The sequence below is a fragment of the Corvus kubaryi genome, unplaced genomic scaffold (assembly GCF_017639235.1).
Source record: "Corvus kubaryi isolate FWS band 111438036 unplaced genomic scaffold, C.kubaryi_AGA036_p1.0 37367, whole genome shotgun sequence".
Classification (NCBI taxonomy): domain Eukaryota; kingdom Metazoa; phylum Chordata; class Aves; order Passeriformes; family Corvidae; genus Corvus; species Corvus kubaryi.
In genome coordinates, this window is record NW_024581119.1 from 477,466 (window position 1) to 492,755 (window position 15,290).

General features: G+C 48.2%; 1 protein-coding gene across 1 annotated transcript in view; it reads right to left on the reverse strand.

Moving 5' to 3' along the window:
* CADM1 (cell adhesion molecule 1) overlaps nucleotides 1-6,778 on the reverse strand; it is a 45,560-nt gene extending 38,782 nt beyond the window's left edge. The window contains exons 1-5 of the mRNA XM_042034032.1: nucleotides 6,772-6,778; nucleotides 6,201-6,371; nucleotides 5,135-5,287; nucleotides 2,611-2,748; nucleotides 768-923 (exon numbers count right to left, since the gene is read on the reverse strand). Of these exons, the coding sequence (XP_041889966.1) occupies nucleotides 768-923; nucleotides 2,611-2,748; nucleotides 5,135-5,287; nucleotides 6,201-6,371; nucleotides 6,772-6,778 (625 nt within the window). The remainder of the gene's footprint in view (nucleotides 1-767; nucleotides 924-2,610; nucleotides 2,749-5,134; nucleotides 5,288-6,200; nucleotides 6,372-6,771) is intronic.
* Nucleotides 6,779-15,290: the final 8,512 nt, after the last annotated feature.

A 15,290-nucleotide genomic window follows, 5' to 3' on the forward strand; every position in this document is an offset into this window, starting at 1 on the left:
CAAGGACTTTGAATTGTCTCAGGGCCTGGTTTTCCAAGCACACAGCCTCGCTGTAGGCACCATCCCACTTTGCTTTTGGGAGCGGTTTCAGAACAGAGGGATGCATGTACACAGCTCCAAAATTTCCACCAGGTGCATGTGGGACCACAGATATTTCCAGGTACCTGCTTGCTGCTGTCATGTACAGTGGAGCAGCTCCTAAGGGAAGTGAGATGCATTATTAACAATGAACATGTCAGGAGCAGTACAGGAAATAGGCTGGCTTCAATCAGTGCTGCTACTACAGATTCCACATAATTCCATACTCTGATGTACAAAATCAGTCGATGCTGCATGTTCACAGTGCACAGCACTGGGTTTCTCTTGCACAATACCCAGTTTTTGCCAGTAAACTCGCCACGGTGGCCAGTTGCTTTGAAGGGGGAGTAGAGAAGCACTTTTCAGAGAGATAAGTAGGTTGCTAGAAGAAAAATACTCAGATTTAATCTGTTCTGACAATTAAAAAGCCCAGCCAGAAACCTTTGATGCAAATTCTATGTACAGAGAGTTATTTCATCAGAGAACAAAGCAAAGTATTTATGGTATCACAGAGGGCTGGGAAAGTCGTGGCTTCACCCATGAAGTGTTACCTTACATTGTGATTACGATTTCTACATAACAGGATATAATCCTCATCGACGCTGGAATTTTAACATGTAGCGAAGGGTTCCTGAACGCTCAAGCACACAATTTTATATAGTAAGAGAATTAAAGGTTCTGCTACTCACACATGACTTCCAGGTAACGCTGTGTCTGCAAGTCTTTGACCGCAGGGTGATCCACCAGGCAGATGACAGGGACCCCATCGTCCTCCCGCCCCACCTTCAGCAGGAGCTGGCTGGTCACGGTGTACATGTCGGACCACCGCTCCACCTCCGACTTGCCTGGGGCAGGGAACAGAGAGAGCAGAGTGATGACAGGATGAGCCTCCCCTGCAGCCAGGCCACCTCCCTCTTGTCCATGTTCCCTTTGGACACCCATCCCGTCCTCCTCTCCGTCAGGTTCCGGCCAAGTGAAGTCCACGCGGTGTTACCGCAATGATTAACAATCCCCTTAACAACGTCCCCAAACCCCCAAATTCTTAAACCAATGAGGTACAAATCCCCTCCCACTCCTGAATCAACAATTAGCTACAAAAGTGATTTAACAGATTAAATTAACTAAAAGTAGTATTGATAGGGAGCTCTGTTTGAGGGAGGGGAGCCCGGCTCTGGACCGGCTGCCTGAGGGATGCTGTGATGGAAACGAGCAGGAAGACAAGACAAAACGAGACAAGACAAGACAGGAGAAAAAGGATTTTTCCAGGAACCCAGCAAGCTCCCGCTGACAGTGCAGCTCTGCTCTGATCTGTGCCTTTTCATTTAAGAATTCACAGGCAAAATGCTAAGAGTAACTTCTGTAGCAGAGCTCTTCCAGACACCAAATATTGCTGTATAATATATGAAACAGGTGACACGCGCAGACATCCCTTGATATTTGGAGGAAAAGCTTTCCCATGGGCAAAGCCACACTTCCTGTAATTCACAAACTCACAGCCAAGTGTTTCAGTCTCTACTCTGTTAAAAAAAAAAAATCTGAAGACTGAGCAGGGTGAGGTGGTATTACATGAAGCTCAGCACTCTTCCCAGAGAACACAAAGCTGGGATTCGACTGCTAACACAAGAAAACTCAATCAAGAAGCTGGACAGGTCAGGCAGAAAGGGACAAACACTTTGTCCTGCTGCCCACTGGGATGGGGAAGGGAACCAGAGCAGCATCGTTAACTCCCTGCACACCACGGCGCTGGGACTCAGCGGGGCACCACTTCGCCAGGCAGCAGGTTTGCATCCCACTTGCATCAGCATCCTCCCAGCATGTGGCCTGCTCAAATGCTCTGAAGTGTTGGGCTTAAGGAGAGGATTTTATCCTGTTCTTGCAGGGGGGTGGGTTTGAAGTAATAAGTCTGGACTTCTGCAGAGAGTCCGTCAGTGTCTCAGACTGGGTAAAGCACAAAGGTGTTGTCAACCAAGCTCACATCCACATGCAGACTTAAACTAACAGCGTGTCACATGCAATCAGAGTCAGTGACTTGAATGTGCAAGTACCAGGAGCAACCAGACTTCAGGGAGTCAGAGAAACCCATCCTAGATGAATATTCAACTGAACACAGGGAAAACGCTCCACAAACAAGGGAGCTAGACGTGAAGGTGAATTGCAAATCTTTACAGCCCAAAGCGCAGACAATCCCTCTTGTACCTAAAACAGGGCAGAAAGCTACACAAGCCACACAGAAATGAATTCAGTGCACAGCTCTGGGCTCCTCAAGGTCACCTGCAGTTACAGCAGGACTCCAGAACCCGGCACTCGAGGCTGGCAGGTAGGCAGAGGACCAAATGGAGTTCAGCCCCCTGCGTTAGGGAATTATCTGTCTGCCCACACAGTGCTTTGTTTCTTAGCTGGCGCTCCAAGGAGCTCATTCTACTTTTTTTCTTTTTTTTCCCCTTAAACTGGCAGCAGAGAACAAACACCCAGCCATTACATAAATCACTTCAACTCCCTGAACAAAGCAAGGGACTGAGAGGACACATCTACCAGTTAGCTCCTTGTTGCCTTTGAACCATCTGATGGTGGTGGCTGGTCTGCTGGCCATGGCGGTGCAGTTCAGCTCGATCTCCTCTCCCTCCACGGCGGTTTCTTTCTCGATGTCAATTACCAGATTGCGTGGTGGGACTGGAATGGGAAACACAACACAACACATACCAGATGAAAAAAACACCTTTTGATCATTAACACAAGACAAAACCTTGAGGAAAACCTGTAAAATCTGCCGAAGGAAACAAGGAACCAGCATTTATTTGATCTTTCAATCAATCAAACCCTTTGATAGGTGGTTTTGCAGTAATTGGAGTGAGCACTTTCACTCTCCACCTAATAATCACCGCAGTCTCACAAATTATTACTTATCAGGGTTGTAACTTTCTGTTCCCTCTCCCAAGCAGGCACCGTTCCAGGGAGAGCCGCAGCCTCCTGCGCTACTCGGGTGTGTGCTGCTATTTAAAAATCCAGCTTGACTCCGTGCACACTTCCTGACTTCTCTGACAAGGAGAGGAAACACAAAAGCTGACACTTGGCACTGCATTACTTACCAAGCCTCTAACCTCCACGGCAATTTTTCTCTCCTGCTGTTCAGCTCCAAGGCTCAGCCATGAGCATGGAAGCAGGCCAGCAAACATCAACCTCATTTAAGGCGCTCTTAAAGCCACTGAGCACAAGCCTGGAGTGGAACACCATCCCTTGGGAACAGACCTGCCTCCCATCACACCCCCACAAGCCACCCCAAAACCATCCCAAAGACAGGAGGGAGCCAGCTCTGCAGCCACATCCTTTGGGGTGGAGATCTGCTGCTCTGCCCAGGCACACATCTTCCCTAGATCGGGAGTCTCCCAGAACACAAAGCTGGAAGATTACATCCCATGAAAAATCATCCAGTAATACTGAGAAACAGGCTGTAACTTCAGGGGTAACAACCACTGCGGCACAGCCCAGAAATGGGACAAATGAGCTTAAAAATTAAGACATGGGAACAAGGGAATCTCTTCCCAATCAAAGCACCAGCAGCAAGGCAAAACTCAGGAAAAAGTGAACAGCGAGAGTTCTTATGGCAGAGTCACGGCTTCAGAAAATCCCAGAACTTCCAAAGGAAACTCATCTTTGCTCTGATCAATGTGATTAAGCAACTGCATAGTTCAGATGTGACTCACAGGTCTTCGAGCTAATGAAGAACAAATATGTATAAATACCATCCAGATGATCAAATGGACTAATTAGTCACTTGTGGCTTCTCTCTAAAAAGAACAGAATGGGCTACATATTTGAGACTTTCTCATGTTCCAATTAAGCATGAATAAATCTACATATCGTGTCACAGAAGACATGAAAGTGCTGAAGCAAATGTGCAGCTCCCTCTGAATGCCGGCTGCAAAGGGGGACACCTCGACACCCGCCTCTGCTCTCCTGAGCTGGCAGCATTAGAAGCAGACCAGCAACATCAGTCTTAGACACAACTTCAGAACTATCAAGGGCTGGGTGATGGCCACGAGATTTTTGGTGGGGAACAATTTCCTGGGAGGACCAGCCAACACCAACACAGAGAACCCCTCCTCCGCCCTGGCTCATTTGTTCCCCTAATTAGGGTAATAGGAAAGACAGGCAAGACAAGCTATCCCTGGTGTCACAGTGTCCAATCTCTCTGTGCAAGTACTAAGACCCCTCCTTCATCTTCTAATAATAAACCTCCCTCACCCTTGCCTGCTTCCTGAGCTGAGGTTTGACCCGAGTACGTGATGAAGGTGACACAAAACCTTTATGGATGTGGGGGAAAGGCAGCACACACACTGGCCATGCCACAAAGGCTTCTCAGAAACAACTGAAGTACAAGGCAAGAAAACAGACTTTTCCCTCAGTTCTGAAGCACAATTCATGCTTAAAAAAACCGAACAAAAACCTGCATTATGTCTCCCACTTGAAAGACATGCGGTGCTGGCTTACAGGTGAATGAAATGAGTATTCTGATTTCAAACACCTTCTCAGCATTGCCAGCAGTGAAATTAAATCCAACAAACTGTTTTTGCCTGTGCACGATTAGAGGCAGGAGCTGGAAGAGCTTCGCATGCCTGTGAGCGCTGGAAAGTGCACAGAAACTTTGAAGGTGTTGATAACTGTAATAGCTGGAGTAAAACTGCTTATAAACATTACTTAACAACGTATAAAAACCTAAGACCCAAATCTCATTAGGCAAAAGAAGGAAGATTTAAACTAATCAGCAAGTGAGATCTTACATTAAGTCACCCTCCCTGATTCAGGTTCTCCCATTAATAGAGCCTTAAAAGCTGCTGCTAATTGGCAGGAACCGCTCGAATAGAGGAGCTGCTGTCACTGCCAGCGCGTCGGTCCTGTGGCCCCACGTGCCCGGCCATCAGCACTCAGCATTCAAATCCTTGCTTCAAATCTCTCTCCAGGTGGCTGGAGCTCTCCCAGGGCCACACAGAACCCCATCCCACTGACCCTGTGTGTCCAGGGACTCCACAGCTCCCTGCGAGCACCGAGCCGTCCTTACCGAGCACCGTGATCGTGGTGTAGATTTCCTGGGGGGGGTCGGTGTAGAGCTGGCAGAAGTACCTCCCTTCATCAGAGATGGACACGTTCGTCAGGGACACTCGGAGCTCGCTGTTGGAGAAGTTCACCAGCTGGAACCTGCTGTCCTTCAGCGCTGTGGGGCAAGCACAGCCTGGGTGACTGCACGGAGAGAGGCAACGTCCCCTTCCCGCCACACCACAATCCCAGAGACCCCTACAGACAGCAGCACATCAAGGCGAGCACCCCTGGGCTCCTGATTAGCTTCCATCCTGCTTCCTACCTTGAAGCTGGACCTATAAAATCTTTTAGTTCTCAGATCATTTCACATAATCAACATGAGAAAACCACTGGGCACAGCATCAAGTCTTTGGACGTGGTTTTATTACCAGGTGGCTTAGGGATGTGTAGGTAAAATGCTTATGGTGTCTACACAGCCCCATCACTGACTGTAGGCACTCAGGGACAGCCTGAATGAGGAAGGAATTGGGAAAAGTAGAATTTAAAGTTGGTTTCCCATCCTGTTGTTTCCTGGGCACAGAATATGGCTGTGTCCCCACAGTGGCACTAACACAGACCATTTAAAGCATCTCACTGCAGCCACCATGGCACTGTCACCACAGGACAAACTTATCCACTGGACATGCAAGTGATGAGAGATTTTAGTTTGGGTAAAAAGCAGCACAGATTGTCCTGAAATTTTCAGTCTTTGGCCTGAAGAGATTACCTCTGACGACACTGCGCTGTTTCGGTGTCGCCCAGTTCAATTTGTTTGTGTCAGCTAAATATTTGGCACTCAATTGCAATTCACCCTGAATTACAACAATCAATTCCTATTGCAAAGTAAGATGTTCTGACTTGTAGAGGGGACCATGAAGTTTTCCATTAAGGAGAAGATTATGATTGTCTATCTCACCTTCCTCCACAGAACCAACTGAACTGTAAGTGCCCAGCATTGCACAAACAGGAGAGATCTCAGCAAATACCGTATCCTGAGAGCAAGTGAGGCACAGGAGGAGCCATGGCCAAATGAGGAACCATAAACTTACGCCTGAAATCTCTGAAATAGATGGTCTGCCTGTTGGGGTTCAGGAGCTGGATCACCGAGTCATCGCTGTTCTTGACGCGGCAGCTGATGGTGGCCACATCCCCCTCCACCACTGTCACGTCCTCCGTCACCAAGTTCTGACCATCACCTGCAGGACAAAGCAAAGGCAGGACTCAAGGTCAGAAATGACACCAGTGGGTTTCATTTGGGAATGAAAACCTCCACTGCCACCACGGGAGAAACATTGGCCAGTGAGCCATTGACTCTGGGTCCCTCAACCAGCTGGTAGAGGAGCAGTGAGAAAGGAGGTCTGTGATGGAAATAGAGGAAGGACTACTGCCCCACACAGAAACACCACAAATTCCCTTCCTCACCCAACAGACAAATCTTGTTAAATTACCTGGAAAGAACAACTCGCTGTAAGAAGCACTTATCCCTTGACTGGAGCAGACAGACTTCAGGGAATCAGTCGTTACTCACTCTGTGTAATCAGTAGGTGCTATTAATGTCCAGCAGCAGGAAAAAAAAAAGATCCCATGCAATTATGCTGTGGGAGCCTTGTAATCATTTACAGGTCATCACCCCGAAAACTCTCCTCCTAATGAATTGAAGCATCACATCACCCGCACGCTGAGATATTCGCCTCGAACACCAAAGGACGCAGGGGAGGGGAGTGGGAATAGCCTTGCATTTCAATTTTTCCATAACCATTGGGAATCAAAGTGGGAGAAATTTTGAGACTTTGATTGGCAATGTTCCAAATGCAGCCAGGACACCTGGGCACTTGGCCCCAGGCTGGGTGGTCAGAGAATCCTCTGCTGCTCCACAGCTGCCTTAGCCACGAGAAACCCAAAAATGCAGGATTAGGGTAAAGTTTGCACACAGGAAATCTGGGGATGGTATTTAAACCCCAGTTTTTCTCTCACCCTGCATTTTCATAATTTTTTTTCCTTCCAACTTGCCTTTATTATTTGACATCCCTTGGAAACTAATGTTTGAAAAAAAGGTGCATTGTTTGGAAAGAGAAAGATTGATAAACCATCAGACTCCTCTCCACGCCTGATGGGCAGCGAGCTGAAGTCTGGGCACATTTTTCTGCCCTCTCAGTGTAAATTTTAGACAGATTCTCCAGATTGATGAACTTTGAGGAGCAACAAGATTTACTATCAAACAGTAACACCCGTATTGGAGCACAAAGCCCAAGCCCCATTCAAGAGAGGCAAAGAGCCTGTCCCAGACATCTGCCTGGCTCCTGCTCTACGTTCTGTGGATCAGGATGAAGCTGGTCCTGCTCAAAGCCTCTGATCAGAAGATGAGCATTCAGCCACCTCACCACGCTATCAGCACCCTTAATGTGGTGTTCTTGAACCTTGGGGACACACGTTGATGGTAGCTTTGGCAGCGATGGGTAATGGCTGAACTCAATAATCACAGAGGGCTTTTCCAGCCTAAATGATTCTGTTCTCAAATCCCAAACCACGGTGCAGATCCCAAAGGCCATCACAGCACAGCCCTACCCTGCCTGTGCCACATCCTGCCGTGGAGGTGCCCTGCACAGCCACAGCCAGGCCCTGGCATCAATGAAATCAAACATCTCAAAAGTGGTTCAAGCAAAAATATTAAACATTACTAACTGCTTCTGGGGAATAATTTTATCAAATCCATTCAAAACAAGGTTCTTGCACAAGGATCAGCTTGATATGTTCTCATAAACGCAATATTCCCTACAAATCATTAACAAAGCTATTAAGATTCGATTTCCATCTAAGCAATTATTGCCAGCATATTTTTTTACATTTACTTTAAAAGACTCAATCCTATTTTCAATTCATTAAACTGTTCCTTGGGTTTACTGAATTTTACATCAGCTTAGAAGACTATTTGAATTAATAAGAATTACAGTAGAAGTAATTTAGAAATAAATTATTTGAAGTTCAAGCCACTGAAGCTTTTCACGCTGGGATGCTGCTGCATTAAACCTGCCGATGGATGGCCGCAGAGTCCAGCACCTCAGCCTGGGCTGGCACCAGATCCCTCTGAACAAGGCTTTTATCCGGGTTAATGATGGGCAGGGAGCACATAAGGACACGCTGAGCCCCTCCACGGCTTGGAGCAGCCACAGCCTCCTGGGCTTTGCCTCTTTGTTCTGAATCAAAGGGCGTCTGATCGGCCGCCGTCTGCTCTGCTGACCTAAACGTGCTTCACCACAGGCACCGGCGTGCACCCCTCCAGGTTTTGGGGCATCTATTCCTACCTGCTCCTGCTTACCAAGGCAGGAAAGCTGTTTCCATGAGCAGCATCGATTACAAACTCTAAATTAAATAAAAATGCAACACAAAGCAAGAACTCTTTAGACCCATCCTCATTGTCAACAGCTCGGGAAGCTTCTCCGTAAATATTTACTGTCAGTGTACATGTATTTTGAGGAGCATTAAAGTACATGCACAGCATGACAATATTTTGGAACAGAGAAGGACAGGCTGGGGAGGGGAGATGAAATTTATGGACCCAAGAGGGAATCTCAGGAGTTGAAAGAAGCAAAGGAAAATTACTGTCGAGAACCAATGTTAAATCCTTGGCAATGCCTTGGAGGGGCACAGCACAAGCAGATCCAACAGAAAGCCCCCAACAGAATGATAGGGGACAGATTTTCATCTATTACACGTGAAGGGACTATGACAGCACAGTGCCCATGTATCAGACCAAAGCTTCCTGTTGGGACTCCAACACAAGGGACAAATCCTCATCCCAGTGTGTGACTGGCTGGACAGACTGCAGGACAGACAGACTGCAGGGCTGGACTTGGAGTCTTGAAAATCTTGACCTGGAGGACAAGGCATTGCTCCAGAGGGAGTGGAACAGGAACAGAAAGGAAACCACTTTCTGGGGGGGGGGTCTCCAGGGTGAGCTCCTGTCTACAGGCAACACGTGCACTGGTGTTAAAGAGCAAGGGAAACACCAAAATGGGCGCCTGCAGTGCCAGGAGGAGGGAAAACACAATGTATGCTTCCTTCATTACCCAAAGCAATTCTCCAGCCTCATTTACTGAATCTCTCTTTGCAAGGTGAAAAACAACACCGTGCTTTACACTTACTGGAAGGGGGAGTGAGGGAGAACACAATGCTTGAGGGACGCTTCGGCTGCAACCTGTACAATTAATTTTTGCACTTGTCTTCCTGTCTTAGACCACTGCAGTCTCTCCTCTTAAGGCTGCAGACAGACACAGATGAGTAAATTGTGTTTCAAACAAGTTCCCCTCAGCTGGACACAGCCCAGGGACCTTGGCTCATATGCAGCGGTCACATTCAAAATCAATTCTTTCTCCACTTGTAGGACACCCGGCTAGAGGGAAGCGTCAGGGAGAGAAGAGGGAAAGATTAAAAATACGTGCTGGGGAGCATGGTTTTTCAATTTCTACGGAATTTCTAACCACAGGTGCCCCAGCGCGAGCTGCAGTACTGCTGGCTCAGTCTGCGGGATCCCGACACAAACGCTTTCCAAGGAAGAGGGGTTTTCATTACACCTGAACTATGTAAAGCCCGTAAACCTAAACAAAATTCCTCTTAATAGATTGAATCAGAAGAAACAACTCACACAGATACACAAACTGTCCACGTGCTCAAGGAAAAAAGCGACACAAGGCTCCATCCCCAGAATTAACACAATCTGAATGTCAACATTCATCTATCAGTTTCAAGTACCTAAAAGGAACGTGGTGGTTAAATCCAGAGCTGAGACAAGTGGGTTTATAAACACTGAGCGTGGATCCACCTCCCCAGAAGCTCTTTTGTGCTCCTTCTCCTCCCTGAGCTGAGCAGCTCCTCTGCTCTCATCCATCACTGAGGGCTTCATCTCTTCCTTTTAACACAAACATCACAATCGGTTTTTCAGGAAGAGAACGGGAACCAAAGAGACTCTTGGTCATGGATCAGATACAGGAAAAAGAAGGGAACCCAAGGGCCATTTAACTACTCTGCAGATTTGCTTCTAGGAGGGAGAGGAGAACTGCCAAGGCAGTGCTGGAAGAAGCTGCTGGAGCTCTGTACATCTGGGCTCCAAGTCTTGAGAGACTGCTTTAAAAAGCTGCAGTTGTCACACTTGAACTCTGGAAAAGAACGGACAATCCACACTGATTGTGCTGGCAAGGAAAGGCAGTCCCTGCTGATGGAGTTCATCTCATGGTATCTTTTCATGGGCGAGAGAATGGCAACAGCTGGAGCCCAGGCTGCCCACAAAGCACACGGACACACGCGCGGGCCTCGCTGCAGGAGGGCAGAGCTGCAGCGGGAGGGTGCTGTGCCAGGAGGGAACAGGTTGGGTCAGAAGGCAACGCTCATGCAGCCCCACCAAAGCCAGCCTGGATTCCTCCATGGGTGTCCGAAGCACACCAAGACAGCGGTGCTCTCACCCGCTCACATAAAGGCTACTGTGAGAGGCTGGGGTGCAGGGAGGGCAGAAGAGGCAGCTGCTGCTCCTTCCACTCATGCACAGTCCCTAAGGGAAGCCTCCAAGGCCACGGAGCCTGGGGCCAGACGCGGCACCTCCGAGCAATTCTTCTGTCAGTGTGGCCCTCAGCCCCAGAGGAAAATGTTGTTTTCCATCAAGATTCACAACTAACCTTTTGAAACAGCAACTTTCTCTTCTAATAAGATGTAATTATCAGCTTTGTGACCCTGAGTCAAGCCTCTCTGAGATTTTCCTGCATTCAAGTAGCTCTTATTCCCTCTTCAGCATCTTCTCCATGGCCAGCAACAGACTCAGCAACTCCAATTCCCAGGCAAAGAGCTCTTCAAAAAAAGTGATGGTGGCAAACAAATAGAATTCTAGAACAATCTCCCTCTTGAGTTAGTTCTGTGCAGGTCTGTCAGCTGCAATACAGCACTAGGGAGTCTGGCCCATGAAAATCCCTCGCTGAGCACCAGGAGGAACAGGGATTTTCCAGCAAGGTGCAGCAGAGCCAAATGGGGCAGAGCTTGCTCAGTGATGACGGGAATGGGGTATGGCTGCTCCATGTCTCCCTCTGAGGCAGAGACTACAGCAAATTGATACGGTAACGCTCACCTGGTACTTGGATTTTTACCTTCAGATTTAAGGCATGTTACCCTTTCTTTATGCTGCAGCCAGGTCTAAGAGAACTGCTCTGAGGAAGGGCACTGCCAACAGACAACTTTGCTGTGCCACGTTTGGGATCCCCTGGTGATGCTCAAAGCCCCAGTACCCATTTAGGAGGGAAAAAAAGGACAGGTGGGAGGAATCAGCATTCACAGAAACTGTTCCCAAGACGTTGATTTCCTTGAGTCTCCCTGACGCTGTCTGCAGGGACAGAGCAGCTCCTGCCGCCAGGATCTCATCCCTTGCCACAGGCTGTGCTCAGCCCCAGCAGCCACAGGGACCTACTTCCCCTCCTTCTCAGCACAGATTTTCGCGAGCGAGCACTTTTGGCACCTCTTGGCAGCGCCGCACCCGGCTCCTCTCCCCGCTCGCACCCGCCGCAGTCACACTTCCCCTGAATTACTCTCCACACTCAGGGGGAACGTGCAAGATGGTGCTAAAAATTACTTATTGTGAGGAGCAAGTTTATGCTATGAAACAGCCACTTCAGAGAAATACACAGCAAATTCAAGCGAGTTGTGCACAGATATTAAATTTGTGAAGAAAAAAAATGCCATTGCCACCTTTATGGCTTTTCTGGCTTAAAAAGTAAGAATAAAAGATGACAATAGCTCCAAAATTACACTGGAGGCAGCACTGACTTTTAACATAGTGAATATCTGTGTGATGCAATGGCATCAGGGAATTCTTTCCACTGCTTGAAACCAAAATGGTACAGGGACAAAAATCCTGTGTTATGCCCAAATTAAAATATTTCTTTGGATCTTAGGAACAAAATTATTTTTTCTGCCATGAAAACCTCTGCACCTGTGGCCAAGGGTGTTTCAGACTGAAGCAGTTCCTTCGCCCTCCCCTCACACTCCTGTTGCTGCCAATCGCCCCATCTGCGCAGATTTATGATCTGTCACCTGTGCTGGGATTAGATGTCACCCTTGTCTTTCTATTACCCAGATATTGATAGATCAAACTCCCTGGCCATACGCCGCCTGTCCCTTCAAAGGTTACTGCTGGCGGACACTGAGGATCAATATCCATCTGCTCTGTCACTGACCAGAGGGGACTGGGCAAACGCAGCGCCGGGAGCCCGGTGAGGAAGAACTCGGAATGGCAGCAGAGGTCTGTTGGTCTGCATATCTCAGGTTTTTATTCCACCTTTCTAATATGTTTCTAAGAAACAGAAGCAGCTGGTCTCTTGCTTTGGTTCCAGCAGCTGATGGTCCATTGCCTTGACAGTAAAAGGTCACTCACTAAACACTGTCCTTCCCCCATAAGGTCAGAGATTTATCCAAGCGTCCCCCAAGGACACCGGTGTGAGCAGCTCCTCGGCTGCACCAGGGAGACAGAAAATCTTGTGTGGAGGATCCGAGAAGGGAAGGCTGCTGAGGACTCTGAGGGGGCTGTTGGGGGACACTGAGGCACAGAAGCAAGGATGACCAAAAGGACAGGAAAGGGCAAAGCTGTGAGTGGCCCCTCAGCAGAAATACAGTCAGTACCCTTCCCTCATGTTCCCCCGACACTCAGCTGCCACTGCCAGCCAACACCCGCCAAGGACACCACCTAAAATCCACCACTGCCATGCCCCAGCACTGCTTGGAAGCAGGATCAGCAAGGGAGAAGGTTTGACAACACGAGAGGCTCTCAGCAGGCTGCTGCCTCCACTCCGTGTGTTTAAATAACACTCAGTTAGCATCAACACACGTTTATTATTAATGGAGCCCTAATACAGAATTCCTTATCTGCATTTATCTTCCAGCTACATCGCTACCAAGGACACCCACAGCCCAAACCCAAGGAAGGAGACCTTGATTAAACCCGAGTTTCAAACACAGGTGGAATTTCCTTTCCCTGCCTTGACTTGCTCCATGGGGAGCTAAACCCTGATGAGGATCAGGTCGCTGCAGCTAAGAGGAGGAAGCACAGATGAAATATTCCATTTTCACAACCAGAGAGCATGTTCTGCGCATTTCCCTGACCAGAACAACACCTGCTGCCTCACACTCCTTTCAGTCTCTGCCACAGGGGTAAAGCTGCAGCAGCCCCTGCCAAAACCTGAGCACAGGAGGAGAGAATTTACATGTTTGCAGGTTTGTCACCATCATTGTCACCTCTGTTTTTGCCCTGTGGTGGCCGGCAGCTGCCACCTGCCTTGCACCGAGCACAGCACTGCTCACACCCCGAGCTGGCACATGGATCTGTGGAGGGAGCTCCCCATCTGCTCTCTGTCCACCTTCCCCTCAGCACAGACCCCTGTTCCCGGGGGTGTCAGTCGGGGACCGCGGGGACGCAATGGGGGGACCGTGCCATGGCATTGTGCAGCAGCAGAGCCCTTCCACAGACCCCACCATTCCAACCCCTCAGCTCCAGATACTCTCCAAAGCCCCTGGGATGATGCCATTGCTAATAAGGTCTGCTTTGGTACACCCTCAATTCCTGGATCCGACAGCACGTGCCCCAGGTGCACCCCAGAACACCGATTCCCATTAGCCAGAGCGATGGGGTTTCCAATAACAAGGAATCCTGTTTCAAGTCAGATGACGGGTTTCATTTTACTCTAATGAGCAGATATGTCTTATATCCATACCTGTAACCCATTTCTTGCAGACTTTTTCACATCCTTTTTATTTTTTACTGTCAGTAGCATCTGTCACAACGTGCGGCTTAATAATCTCTTTTAAACCCAAGAAATCTCTATTTCCATAAAGCACCCATGATGAATTCTGATCAACATCAGCCTGGTCTCTTCCCTGTAGAAAGGACCTTCTTTCAACTGCCTGCATATTTAAGTCTGAAATCTTTAGTTCACCACTGAAATAAGCAAGGAATAAATAACAAAATTAATAAGAAACGTGCGAACCTGTAGAAAATGTCCTCAAAGCAAAGGACCAACAAAGAATACACTGGAATACTGTGTTTTCTTGGGGTATCCTGGCCTATTCCCACCCTTTGGCTCAGCATGCAGCCAGCCTTAAATACAGCACTGTTATACCCAGGAGCGACTCTGTGAGCCTTCCCCAAAACACCTGCCCAGCTGTTCTCCCAAAACTGTGATGTGAAAGCAGAAGGCAAAACATTTACCAGCTGGAACGACCACGAGCTTGTACATGGGAGTGACCCGTTCACTACTGCCCACCGAACACTGAATGCTCAAGGATGAGCCCTCCTCCACAGATTAAGCTGAGTTTCTTTTGCCCTTTGAAGTTAATTCCCAGTTTGCCACCAGGGGAAGAAAGCTGATCTCGCTTCCCATGAACTCCCAGCCTTTGGAGTGGCTTTGCTCACAGGTGTTATCTGTCCACTCTTCATCTCCCTGGGCAGGAGCGCAGATGAGAATGTCACAGTCCTGGATTTTGGAGCCCTGTTGTGCCCACAGTCATCTCCCTGTCCACCCATCACCTGTAGGGACACCATGCCATAAAGAAGGGCACTGTCTTTAGGGGCCTTTTCCTTCACTTTCTTTTAAGTATGTCCCCACCCCCCTTTAAATTTCTTTGGAGACCACAGACAAGATCTTTTCTCAAAGAACAATAGACCCCCATCAGCGACACACTCCCCCCAAAAACGGGTGGAAGAATCTCAGCAGCAACATTATGATCAAAGTGAGGACTCCTTCCAATTTCTGCTTCCCAGGAAGGATAAAAAGGTATACGAGAAGCCTTTAGTCTAGATCAGACATAATGATGAATGTTCACCTAAAGGGCAACATATTTGTAAGTTTTAAGTCTCTTGCAACACCAACTGTCCTGATTCATCCCCATGATAAAGGCAGCTCTGAGAGCTATTTTACCATATTTATTATTTTACAGAGGAGGAAGAAAAAACCTGGCATCAGCCCTCAATCTGCCACCCCTCGGATTTATAAACGTTAGTATAGGACCAGTGCTAATATCTTTAAACATTAATCTCCTCATTGCAGATCCTGCACGTCCCCCTTCAGCCTCCACCCAGTGGCTCATCCAGGCTCGGGGAAATAAAATGCATT